Below are 12,682 nucleotides of genomic sequence, written 5' to 3'. Positions count from 1 at the left end.
CCCGGTGCCGGTGGGAGCAGCATCAGCCTGTCCCTCAGTTTAAACACTTAAATTAACTTTCCAGTGTGGTTCACAACTTGTAGAAATGTGCTCATGATCTGCCGTTTGGGGATCTGGTAGTTTCTATTCACGTGCAACGCTTACTAAAGTATAGACAAGCTTTACAGGGGAGCCGCAAGTGGAACAGAACCCAGATTGTCCAAATGTGTATGTCTGGTAGCTCTCTTGTGATCTGTCTTTTTTTCCCCCCCCCCGCCCCCTTACCCTAGATTAATAGAAATTTAAGTATATGTAAACTGTGGACTTTCTTTGAACCCTGCACACAGAACCGTGCCTGTGGTTCTAAAATGTTTTAAAATTGCACACGTAAAATGGAAGCATTCAATCTCTTTAGTAATGGAGAAGGGCATTCACTTTTTTAATGCCACCTCTGAAACAATAATAGATTCAGTTGCCAAAACTGCCCTTTGGGTGTAACAGCATGAGTGAAAACTTTAACCCAGAAGAAGCCTAGAAAGGTGGAGTTAGTTAAATGCTGTAACGGAGGATGTGTCTGGGGCTTTTCATTTTAGACACAACATGCTGATTATGATGCACCAGTTAACATTTTCCTCATGCACAGGAAAGCTTTTAGAAAGACTTCGATTTCATATATCTTAAAACTTTAACCAACATAATGAAATAAATCTTGTTGTCTTTAAGACAAAACATCAATTCACATCAGTATTGATGTGCTTTGTTACAAAATCATGACCATTTTGCACTCACAGAATTAAAAAAATTATTTGTTACAGAACTGCAGAGTTACATATGTGGTTTTGCAACAACACCAGTGATGGTACCAGCAGGTGTTTTGGCCAAGTCATAGATGCACATTACACTAGGTCAGATTGATCACGTCAGGTGAATAAAGCTACAGCAGATTAAAATTTGGTAGTGTTATTTCACAGGGTGCTCTTAGGAGTGAAGAGCCTCATTAGCACAGGCTCTTATTCTCTGCCTTAAAGTGCACTTTCATATCTTCCAGCATTGTTGTGGTGTCCAAAGTACCTTTCATCAGAGCAGTGATAAGTACCATGTAAATGCCATTTTGTGAAGAGTTGTTCACTTCTTCATGATGCTATGTTTTTTTATGTTTTAGGTAATCTTATGTGGAATTTTAGGCATAATGACGTGGAAAAGACCAATGGTTTTTTTGGTAAGTATGGATGAAAACTGTTTATAAAGAAATTACCAGAAAGTGATCATGATGGAAGAGGCATTGGTAAAAAGAAAAAAATAAAAAAAATAATCTTTGAAGAAATAGACTATGCTGTTGAATACCTTTTTTTTTTTTTTTTAATTTTAGAGTGATATTTATTGCAAGAGGAGTTAAACCCTGTGAAGGGCTATATTCTTTCCTGCACAGATTGAATCTCTGTTAAGGGCAAGAGCGTACCACATCTGGAGGAAGCGTTAAATGTTGTTTACAGAGCACTTTTTGTGTTTGTGAAGGTGTAAGAAAGTGTTGTTTAGTAGAAATAATTAAGATATCTGAGGCAGTGATGCTTAAACTTAAACGGAGTTGGTTTTAAAGCTTAGCTCAGTTGTACTGGTTTAGTGTCTGATAGCAGGTTTGAGATCTAACCTAAGTATTGCTATCTTAGAGTAAATCTTCATTGTTACTCTTTCAAATACAGCTGACATTACATTTCTCTGAGAAATTAAATTGATACATGAGATGCGTAAGCTGTTGCTGCTTGTAAGTGAAATGTGAAGCTGCGTGGCTCTCAGTGTCTCAGAGTTGGGATCTGGGGAAAAAAAAAAGGTTTTGAAGTGTTTCTGTTGTGAGGTGTTTTTTTTGTTTGTTTTGGTTCTGTTGTCTTTTCCTTACTCTCACTTCTGAAAACTTTTTCTAGGCCAGCACAGTTGTTTAATTTTTATGCAGCATTTCTTGGAGATCAGACAGTCAGCAGTGAGGAGCATCAAGGGTCAAGTGTGTGAGCTGTGAATGAATTGCTGTTTCTCAGTGGTGCATTGGTTAGCGTAGGCAGAGCAAAGCAAGTTTTTTACTAGTTCTGTGGATAGAAAGAGGAGGCTAATGCTTGGGGCTCCCAATCCAGAAGGACCACATTTTCAGGAAAATAAATATAAATGTTATTTGTCCCAAAGTGCCTGAGGCTTGCACGATACTCCTTATTTCTATAAGGCTTTAGAGTTATGACATTCATAACTAAAACTATGAAATGCATTCAGAGCTAAAACATCCCTGATCCAGATGTGACTGCCTTCACCTTCTTAATCCTTATTCAAAGCCCCTTGTACTCACTTCTTGTAAATACACTTCTAATGGATTCCCCTCTTTAAGTTTTTGGATTGAATCCCTTTTCCTCTTGCCTACACAGAGACAGCTCCTTGCTGTGAAGGAAGCAGAAGTTGCACAGTTGTCTTCCTGGCAGTCCTTAAGCAGGTGCCAGGTGTAGAAATGCCTTTATGCAGCAAGCAGAGCTCTGTGGAAAGAATGGATTGCACATAAAGGTGGTTTTGTATGCTTGATACTCAACCCAGACTTTATCCTGTTGGGTGCCTATATGTCCTGTTTTGGCATAAAACAGAATCAATTCAGAATGTTTTTGCAGACAGTGTCTGCTTCTAGCAGTGATAATGCTCCATGTTTAGGGTTACCACCAAGGATTGCTGTGCACACCAAGGTCACTGCTAAAGCTTGTGCACCACGTGGAGAGGGGCAGAAAGTACAAGCTGCATCTGCAGGGAGGAGTGGACAGGACAAGTGACCCTAGACTGACCAGTGGGGTGTTCCATCCCATATCCCTCATATTCAGTATAAAGCTGAAGGATCATGAGGGTCAAGAAACCTGAGGAATTATGTCAATTATCGTGTTTTATGTTGCAGCAGTTCGTATCAGCATTTAGTTGCCTTTGTGCAGAGACTTTGGTCTGTGCTCAATAGCAGAAGTGTAAAGTTTGTGTGATTATGTGGTTGTTTTTCTTTTCTGTGTAATTATGTCTCAATCTACAAATGCTCTTGTTCTTAGGGAAGGGCCTTGTTTCTTTTTATGCAGAGCTGTTTTCAGTCACTGAGTTCAGTTTCATAATTTCTACATATTGTGCAAATAGCCCTTGGAATTTTTCATGTGCATCCAAACCCCCCAAAATAGCTGTTTTCCATCCAAGTTGGATAATTCTGTATAGATTTTAATTTATCATGTTATGCACTAATAGCTCTCAGTTATAGCAATTAGACTATAATTAAGGCTAGGTGGTGGGGCTCCATCTTTTAAACTTGCTCTTCTTCCCAGAGCTGGTCTGAAGTCAGCTTGTAGTGCTTATGCTCTGAAACGATATTTTTCTGCCAGAGAGGAAGCTTTGTCCTGTGCATACCTGTCCAAATGTATTTAGAGGGGAAAGAGAAACTTCCTCCCCATCCCTCAAAGTTGTTTGGATATTGATTTTCAGCCATTCTGGGCTTGATGTTACTCTCTACTTGTACCGAAATTGGTCCCTTCCTCTCTGCTGTAATGAAGACTTCAAGTTAAGGGTATCTCTGGTGGCTGCTTGGTGCTTGGGTTCATCTGAGCTGTGATTGCATGAAAAGCAACAGGCGTGTAAGTGTGCAGGAAGACCCCAGGCTGTTATGCTGGCTAGGGTGTAACTGTGGGAGCTCCTAGTGCTGCGGAGCAGTTTGGTACCCACCAGTGGATGGGATCAATAAATTGCATCCCCATGGTGATGAAACTGCATTGAGTGGGTGCAGGCTGAGTGAATGCGACTGGCTTTCATGCACATCATGTGCTTCACAGTTCTACTGCTAGGTAGCATGCCAGCTTTTGTGTTCATACATGTCATCAGGTTTCATGTTAAAATCTGTGGGGTTTGATTAAGAGAAGTCCAAGTCACACGGTCAGTATGAGTCATTCCGTCTGGATTCTCCTCAGTGTGGTAACCTAAGGATTTGACATTTTTATTACAGATCTTTCCTTTTTTTTGAAGTAGAAGGTGTTAATACTTTTGGCTGTGTGATAAAAATTTACAGGTTTTTGTTGGAAAACAGAAAAGTTTATGGAATTCAAGTATTTATTTAAAGCCTTGAAAGTTTTTTAAGAATAAATTTGTAGTGGACCTTTCATTTAACAGGAAAATTTTATCAGAAGAAAGATGTGTTCCAGCATCTTCAGAATACTGTTTTTTTTTTTTTTTTTTACAGTCTTTAGGGGTAGCCACTGCCTTCTTGATACCTGCACCTCAACTGATTTCCATAAATTTAAGAAAATTTAATGTTTAGACCAAAATATTTAATTCTAATGCTAGCGCAGTGACATTCTTAAATTTTAGCCCTGCCAGTAACAATATAAAACACTGTGAACAGATGCTGCAAATCATGACTCTAACCCTGCAAAAAAAAAAACAAAACAAACAAACAAAAAAACAAAACAAAACAAAACACCAAAAAACAAAACAAAACAAAACAAAACAAAACAAAAAAAAAAAAAACAAAAAAAAACCCAAAAAAAAAACCCAAAAAAAAAAAAAAAACAACCAAAAAAAACCAAAAAAACCCCCAAACCTTTCCCTATCCACATGCTTCGTAATAAACAAAGTTGTTTGGCCTTGGTGAGAATTACTGTAGCAGAGCCTGTTGGTCTGTGTTTTGGACAGAAAATAGCTCAATGTTAACGTCTTGGCTCAAATGCAGGTCTCCACCATTAAGTCGATGAATCAATAAACTGGAAAGTGTTTAGGGAGGCTTTCAACCTTTGTAAAAGCTGTGCGAGCCCTGCTCAGAGGCAGTCACAACATGGGTGTTATCAGCACCCGTCTGACTCCCAACACAAAGGCACCGCTCCGGGAGGCTGCATGGGGAAAATAAGCTCAGCCAGACCAAATACAGCAGTCCTCAAAGCACGTGATGATTTTTTACCTAGAAGAGACCATCCTTGCAAGACATTAACAAATACGTTGTCTAACATTAGAATGTGCTTTGTTTTCTTATAGTTTAATTCATGTAAGCGTTCCTTCAGGTTTTCTGCAGCTGTTCATGGTCCATGTGTGTCTAATGTTCAGAAGATGAGGGCTGTAAGCCTAGCTAGAGCCATAATTTGCATTGTTTCCATTTCTATCTGCAGTTTAGACTAGTAACCTCAGTTTTTGTTTTTAAAATGGCATGTTTGCCTTTGCCTGTTTATTCTAAGCTCAGAAGTACTTTTCTCCTGGTTTCCTGTGGATAGGATCTTCTTTCATTGGGATAAAGTGGAACACCTGTTTTTACTTGTAGGTGAGCAGTGGGAGAGAAGATGTTTAAATTTGCATCTGCAGGAGAATATAGCTTATAAAGTAAGCTGAGGGAGTAAATGTTCAGTAATTGGACATTGAGGTGGGTTGAAAACTGTCTGAATGGCTGGGCTCAGAGGGTTGTGATGGGTGACACAAAGCCCAATCAGCAGTGTTGTGCCCTGGGGCGGGAATGCTGGGTCCAGTACTGCTTAATATCTTAATGAATGGAAATAAAATTGTGTAACCAGAGTCACTTGAGTGTCTCCGTCCTTACTGTACTGGGAGGCCTTTTTTTTTTTTTCACTTATTTGTGCTGCAAAATAGTTTTGGAAATTCTGTGCAGAATAAGTGTTGTCTTAAGATGTTTCCTCTTCAGGTTTCTTATGGATCTAAATGTGTTGAGAGGCAAGCTTGCTGGAAGGATATGACATAGAAGTGAAAGTGGGACAGCTTGCAAATAGCAGTGCAGAACTAGGAGAGAGAGAAAACAAAGGTGTTTGGAGTAACTACCTACTGGGTTAAGACGCTCTGGGACACTGAAGTCATGGGGAGTTTTGAAAAGGAGAACGTCTTTACCAGCTTCAGGCTGGGAGTGGGATTTGTACTGCCGTAAGTTCTTGAGTCAGGTTCATGATCCTGTTTCGACTGCTGTTAACCTTATTTTGCTGTTCCAGGCTAACTTATTTGTTCTGCTGTCTATCATCTGTGTTCTGCTGAGCCTGACTGGACTTATACTGGGATGTCAAGGCATTCTGTTTGTGTCCAGTGTACCCAGATGCGATTGGGTGAGCAGTCAAACTGTTTTACACATGTTTCTTCATGGCATGCCATACAAGTTTGCCAAGCTAGGATCACAAAATTTGCTAATGTAGAGATGCAAGTAATGTAGCTACAGTGTGGTGAAGGAAAAAAGAAAACTCTTGTTTAGGGCTTTGATTCAGTTTGAATTGTGAACAGACTCACTGCAATACACCACAGTATTTTTATAGTCTGTGTTCTTAAACACTTCGGGGCTTATGAGCTGGAGTCTTCATAAGGGGCTCAGCTTCTAGAGCTGAAGACTCTAAAAGCATAGGTTTTGAAAGGTTTTGCTCTTCATTACAAGAGCATACTTAGCCCAGAAATGGTTTTAACTTCACTGGAAACTGGCCTTGGTCTTCAGGGTCTAAAGACACAGCTGTTTTGGTACAAGGCTTTCTAGACCATTTTATGGAGCCATGTAAGAGGGAATTTCAGGTATATCTTTAGAAAATGCCTCTTGCCAGCATTATATGCTGATTTTAATATCATAGGTACAAATCTCATTTTATGAGGCCATATTTCCAGTCTACTTTGCAGTTAGAGGCATAGTTTAACACGTAGACTTTATATTATGCAGGTAAAAATGTTGCATAAAGCAGCTAATAAATTAACATGTGGATTTTTGTGTTTTTAAAGGTGGACACGGGTGAAGACAAGATTTGTCTCTGCTGTAAAGAAATAAATCTTACTAAATGCACAGAAGAAGAGACACTGCTGAAGCTGTACCACCTGAAGTCATGCAGTGCTGCTCACTTTCTTCTCAAGGTGCCGTGCATACACTGCTTAACATGACTGCTTTGAAAAAGACCACAGTTGTGTGATAGTGCAGTGATGAAGTGATTGCTCTGTTTGTTATGGAAAAAATCTGTTATTTTTCTGTTCTTCCACATTGATCAGAAGCTCTTTATGGTTCTGTAACTATTTGCTGTTTGGGTTTTTTTTTTCTCATCTCTGGAGACCAGTGCATTGCTGATCCAATATACAGTTCTTGTCCTTTCTGTGTTTTATGCAACCAGAACTACAGCTGAATGCAGACAAGCCTGCACGGGTAAATATAATGTAAAATTTAGCTAATGGTTTGATGTCTTCACTGGTGTTTTGATCTTCTTGGCTTTTCTGGGCTTGCAAACTCCTAAAATACAACTTTGGAACAGTATCATCTTCAAATATAAAAGTACTTTAACATTTCTTTAATGGTCAATAGCTCACACATGGATGTGTTAAAAGGAGAGTTATGAGGAAGGTTATAATTCTTGGATGAATAGATGGACTATAAATCACATCTGAGCAGTATTGAACCCTTCTGGATCTCTCTGTCAGGACATAAAATAGGGCAAAACAACCTTTTGCAAATGACTCCAATCTTGGAGATGACCCATCCTGAAGACTTCATCACGTATGTTTCTAAGAATTAATTGTCATGGTCATCCTTGTGTTTTCTGTGCTTGTTTTTTTGTTTTTGTTTTTTTTTAATTACTGTCATTTTGATATTTACAAAAACGTTGATTTAATATTTAAATTTCCCTAATCTTCATGTTCTTCAGAAAGTACTCTTTGCTGTTTGTGCCTTGAATGCCATCACCACCATAGTTTGCTTGGTAGCAGCTGCCCTGCCTTTCTTACGGTCTTTTGCAACAAGAAGATCCTGCAGAGTAAGTTGAATGCAAGGTGTTGCCTGCTATAAATAATGGTACTAACAGTATTGCTAGGTTACACAGTTCAGCCATTTTTTTGTAGCTCAGGAGGTTTTTAAGAGAAGTTTTGTTTGATTAGGGGGTACCTCGGGTTGAAGACGAAGATGATGTCTTGGATCTTGATGATTTTGTCCCACCTGTGCCACCTCCCTCCTATTTTGAAACTCTTTATTCTTCTGCTTTGGAGATGAGTCACAGGTAAGCCTCTAAACTCTCTTCCTTTCTTTTAGTGTCTTTGGAAACACTTCATAATCTTAATTTATTCTTTTTAAGACCATTTTCTCTGTTATTAACTGAAAAATGTTGGTGACTAGAAAAAAAAAAAAGAAAATTCCTGTTGAGCTAGGAAACAGCATAAATAGTGTGAGGGTAAGTGCTATAATTTTTGGCTTTCATCTTAGATTCTGTAGGAACTGTTTCTGAGTAAGAGAAATACTGCAGTTTGACATGGCTGAAAACTTGTATGACACTGTCAGGAGCAGGTCAGGGCAGTGACAGAAAGCCAGGTGCAACCTTTTGGCAAGGCTTATGCAAGATATCCCTGAGTGGCAGCCTGGTCCCTCACAGACCTTCCTGCTAGAGTGATTCTTCTTCTCTTTTTGGCAATTATGATTGACCAAAGGGCATGTTTTGATTGTACTGCCAGGCCAGGTAATCAGTACCCTTATATCAGAATGGAGGAGTGAAAGTGACCATGGGAGGATCAGTTCACGTATCAGAGAGAAAAAAAGATAGTCACAAGTCACTGTAATCTTTCTCGACACACTTTAAAAAACAAAACAAAACAAAACAACTATAAAGATGAGGGAAGTAGGATTTAGAGGATAAAATAGCTGTATGAGTTTTATTGTAAGATAAAACATGCAGAAAATTTGCGGAAGGCTGTCTTCTTTGATATAATTAGCCTTAGGAAACATTAAAATGTAAATTTGGTGGGGTTTTTATTTGTATATTGTTTTGAAGAATAAGGAAAAAATAGATGTGTAGTTTGTCCGCTACACATCAACTCTGTTATTTTGTTGTGCTGGCATTTATTAGTGTCTATATTTCTTAGAATTCAGTGGTGGCTTTCAATGGGTTTTGTTATCCTTCATTCTGCAGGTAGTTACAAACTTTTCACAGTAGCTTCCAGGTTAGCTTTGTTTATTAATTTACTACTCAGGTGGGACTGTGTTATTCTGCTGTGAAAACACAGCATTTATACATAAAATGTCGTGGTGCACAAGTAGACTGTGTCACTCTCCCCATGTTTAAAACTCCTCCATTTTGCAGTGTGTAAGACTGTTCAGTTCATTTCAGTGTTTCATCAGGACTAGTGTGCATGACGTTTAAGACTGTGGTCCTTGCAGAGGTGATTACAAATCCTGGGATTACCTAGAAAATGGGAACATGGCACAGACATAGATTTTACAATGAAAAAGTAGTCTAAACTACCAAAACCCGGAGTTGAATTCCAAGCATTACTAAAACCCTCCTATGTGAGTCTTAGTTAAAGCTAGTTATGAGATCAGAATGGTGTGTGTAATGATCTCTTTGGAATATTAGGTATTTATTGAAATATGCTTGTCACTGTTCTCCTGCTTTAAAATAGGGCTGTCATTCTTTGTCTGGCATGTCATTCTGGAAGATTATCTCCCTCCCAGCAGCAGTATTTGTCTATTTTCAGCACAGCAGGGGCTGCTGAACAATATTTAAGGCTTCTGTCGTCTAATATTGGGTAGCTGCCTTGCCTGTGACTGCATTAAACTTGTTGCTGGTAACTTTCAAGTGATGATGACACCTTTCTTAAGTCAGCCTACTTGTTTCAAGGTGCTCAGGGTAGTTATGAAGCAGCATGGAAGGTAAAGTAACAGACAGACTTAATTTCCTTTCTTGGCAGTTGAGAAAATATGACTTGCCCCTGGCTGGACCCGGGGTGTCCAGCAGAGTGGCTGAGATGGGTCCTGGCCCTTCCTCAACTGGCCCCCGCCATACCTCTCCCTCGTGTCCCTGCCTGGTCTGTATCCTGAGCGCCACGCTGAGTCCGATCTGGCTTTCTGTGCTGGGTGCCCACAGACACCACATCCAAAACCGCTGTGCAAAAGGGAGGGTGACAGGAACTGTATCCAGGGTGGCAAGCCACCATCTGCAAACTGCACCTGAGGTGACTCCAAAGCAGATACGTTTGAGAAAGGAAACACTGTGGTGGTCAAAACGTGTGCCAAGGACATATTTGGGATGGGTAGCTGTATTCCTCCAGCCTTTAAATTGCAGAGCCAGAGGCACTGCTGGCAAGGCCAGTTAATTTGTTTCTTCATTTGTTCATGGGAGAACCCTTGCATTTTTTTTATTGAATGGTACACGAAACAAGCTAACATTATAAATGTCTGGACAGCTCCTACCACTAATCTTGTTGTTTCATAAGTAAGGAAATAGCAGTTATTTTTCAGGATTGGCGCAAAGCATTAGCAGTTATGGCTGAGTTTCCACGTGAAGAATAAAATATGAGGTATTATAAGACGTGAGTTTAAGGCAAGAGGTGATCCATGTGGGACAGCAAAGCAATTGCCTGAGGTCTAGAATTACCATAGTCCTGTTTAAAGTTCCATTTGGGGACTAGAGGCATTTGCCAAGATGAGAATCTGCTTATCCAAGTCATATACTCTCAAATACAGTGTATGTCTCAAGCTGGACTCATATGCTGCTCACAGTGGTTTCTTAACTACTGAATATATTTTTGCTAGTGAAACACTAAATATTCTGGGAGGCCAAAGCCCTGACTGCTGTGTTCAGATGAGGTACAGGTGCAGAAGGTGGGTGAGAGGTGGCCACAGATACACCTTTTCCTTTCAGTGTCCTGCTTACCAGGAGCGATGGAGAGCTTCTCCCCAGGCTGGACCAGTCTCTTGACAGTGAGGTTCCCTGAAAAAGCTGTGACTCCTATTCCCTGCCTTCCTGCATCATTGCTTCAAGAAGCTGATGGCTTTTTGGCCAGAACAAGAATTTGCCTTGCTTACATAAAAAGAGAGAGTGGGATTTTAGAAATAAAAAAACAAATTGACAAATGTGTGCATCCTGGAAATTACTTTTGTTTTAAAGTACTTAAAGGAATGCTTTTCTAGGTGCATTTTCTGTAGTAAGTTTAACATGATATAACTCTTGGTTGCAGCGTTAATTTTCAAGGTGTGACTGAGCTGGATAGGCCAGATCAGCCACATCTAAAAACAGAATTGAGCTCAATAAGTATATACATTTGTGGCCTACACTGAGTAAAAGCTCAGCACAAACATACTGGAAAAATGTGATGAAGTAATGTCAATGGAGCATCAGTCTTCACTGTACTCTAAAATTATGCCGAAGCTTTTAGGGGCAGATGAAACAGGCTGAAAATAAGAACTATTTAAACATGTTATATTTCCCCAATTTTTAAGGTTAGAAATGCAATGACCACTTTACCAAAATATTTTCTTTCCTTTCCTCAAATTTCTCTGTTACCTTGGCTTGAGCCTCTCACAAAAGTGCTCCCCACTTCTCTTCTTGGAAGTTTTATTCTTTTCCTCCATAAGCAGCCTTCAATAGGCATGACTCTTTCACAGTCATCATTATTCCTTGTAGTTGGTGTCCAGAGAAGCCCTAAACTCTGGGAGGAAGGACTTGCTCTTATGTAACATTTCTTTGCAGAGAGTTTGCATGCACGAGCGATAGCTGTAAGCCATTATCAAAATGGGCATTTGCCAAAAGGTCTCTCTAGGCACAGTTCTGATTTCTTTCTTCTCAGAGCTGCCTCCTAGGAGGAAGAGAACACAACAGAAGGTCTTTGGGATTTCTGCTGTATGGAAAGTTTCCGAGACCTCTTTGAAAACTGAGGAGTAAGGTTAACCATGAGGCCTCATACAAGCCTTCATGAATGGATCAGCTATACTATTCTTAGTCAAGCATCATCACAAAAATAGCCTTTAGTTTGAGGGTGCCTTCTTCTGTGCAGCTCTATCTGAACATAAAATAAGAGACCAGAAGTACCTTGCATCTCAGTTATAATAAAAAATTTAGTAGTTTGCAAAAATCAGAGCTAGCTGGTTGTATTTTGAATGATGGCCTGCATTTGAATCTATTGAAATAAAACTGAATGTCTGTCAAGAAAAACTGAAATGAGTTGATAGTCGTAGCACTACTCAAAGATGTTTGAAGCTCTGGTGAATGCACTGGAGACACATCTTCTAAAGAGCAGTTTCTTGCCACCTTCTGGGAAAATCCCTTTGCAGCTCTTGTCAAGTTCATAGCTGGGACTGAGATCCCAAAATCTGAGCTGGCACAAGAAAGCTGGTGGAATTTGGTAGCAGATGGTGTTTTTCTGCAGCTGGAAAGCAGTACAGAGTTACTCAGAGTTGTTTGTTGCAGGATGCTTGCCTCTGATGTGATTCCCTTACCCCATATTTACAGAGCGAGAATCAAAGGCATTAAAGTGTTCTGCCCTCTGGACCCACCTCCTCCTTACGAAGGTGTGCAGAGCCAGAACAGCTCTGAGCAGGTATGGCCTCCAGGAGTGTAACTTCTTTTCCTGCTAAAAAGGTAAGGTTGCACTGAGACATGGTGAAATGCAAGTCAGGTACCTTTTCATTTCAGAATAGCAGAACAATATGTTTGGTTACAAATGTGGCTTGCTGTAAGTTTCACTGAAGATTTTAATTAATCGCTTATTTGAGAGTTAAGAAGTTTTCTCCAGTTGGAAAACTGTCTGAGCATGGGAGAAGGAGCAGAAGACACTGTGGAGCACACTTGTGGCTGGGTACTCCAGGGGACCTTCTCTGCCTTCTTGCTTTACTTCCTTTCCACTCCTGTCCCTCTCCCAAGTGGGACCAGGTCAAGGTTTTGCCATGCTCGCTGATCCCTTTTCTTTGGTGTTTACAGAAGACAGGTGCTTTTTCCCTGAAAATATT

The 12,682-nt window shown here is 39.9% G+C and overlaps 1 protein-coding gene across 1 annotated transcript in view; it reads left to right on the top strand.

Annotated features, from left to right (window-relative positions):
* Positions 1-1,141: 1,141 nt before the first annotated feature.
* The window catches only part of FAM189A2 (family with sequence similarity 189, member A2), a gene marked incomplete at its 5' end in the record, with an annotated part of 18,627 nt that continues 7,086 nt past the window's right edge, over positions 1,142-12,682 (top strand). Inside the window, 6 exons of the mRNA XM_008939658.1 lie at positions 1,142-1,198; positions 5,946-6,056; positions 6,709-6,837; positions 7,617-7,724; positions 7,846-7,964; positions 12,144-12,273. Coding sequence (XP_008937906.1) covers positions 1,142-1,198; positions 5,946-6,056; positions 6,709-6,837; positions 7,617-7,724; positions 7,846-7,964; positions 12,144-12,273 — 654 coding nt within the window. The remainder of the gene's footprint in view (positions 1,199-5,945; positions 6,057-6,708; positions 6,838-7,616; positions 7,725-7,845; positions 7,965-12,143; positions 12,274-12,682) is intronic.

This window comes from Merops nubicus, unplaced genomic scaffold (assembly GCF_000691845.1).
Source record: "Merops nubicus isolate BGI_N331 unplaced genomic scaffold, ASM69184v1 scaffold20514, whole genome shotgun sequence".
Classification (NCBI taxonomy): Eukaryota; Metazoa; Chordata; class Aves; order Coraciiformes; family Meropidae; genus Merops; species Merops nubicus.
The sequence above is the reverse complement of the archived record's forward strand: the minus strand, read 5'-3'. Positions and strand labels throughout refer to the sequence as shown.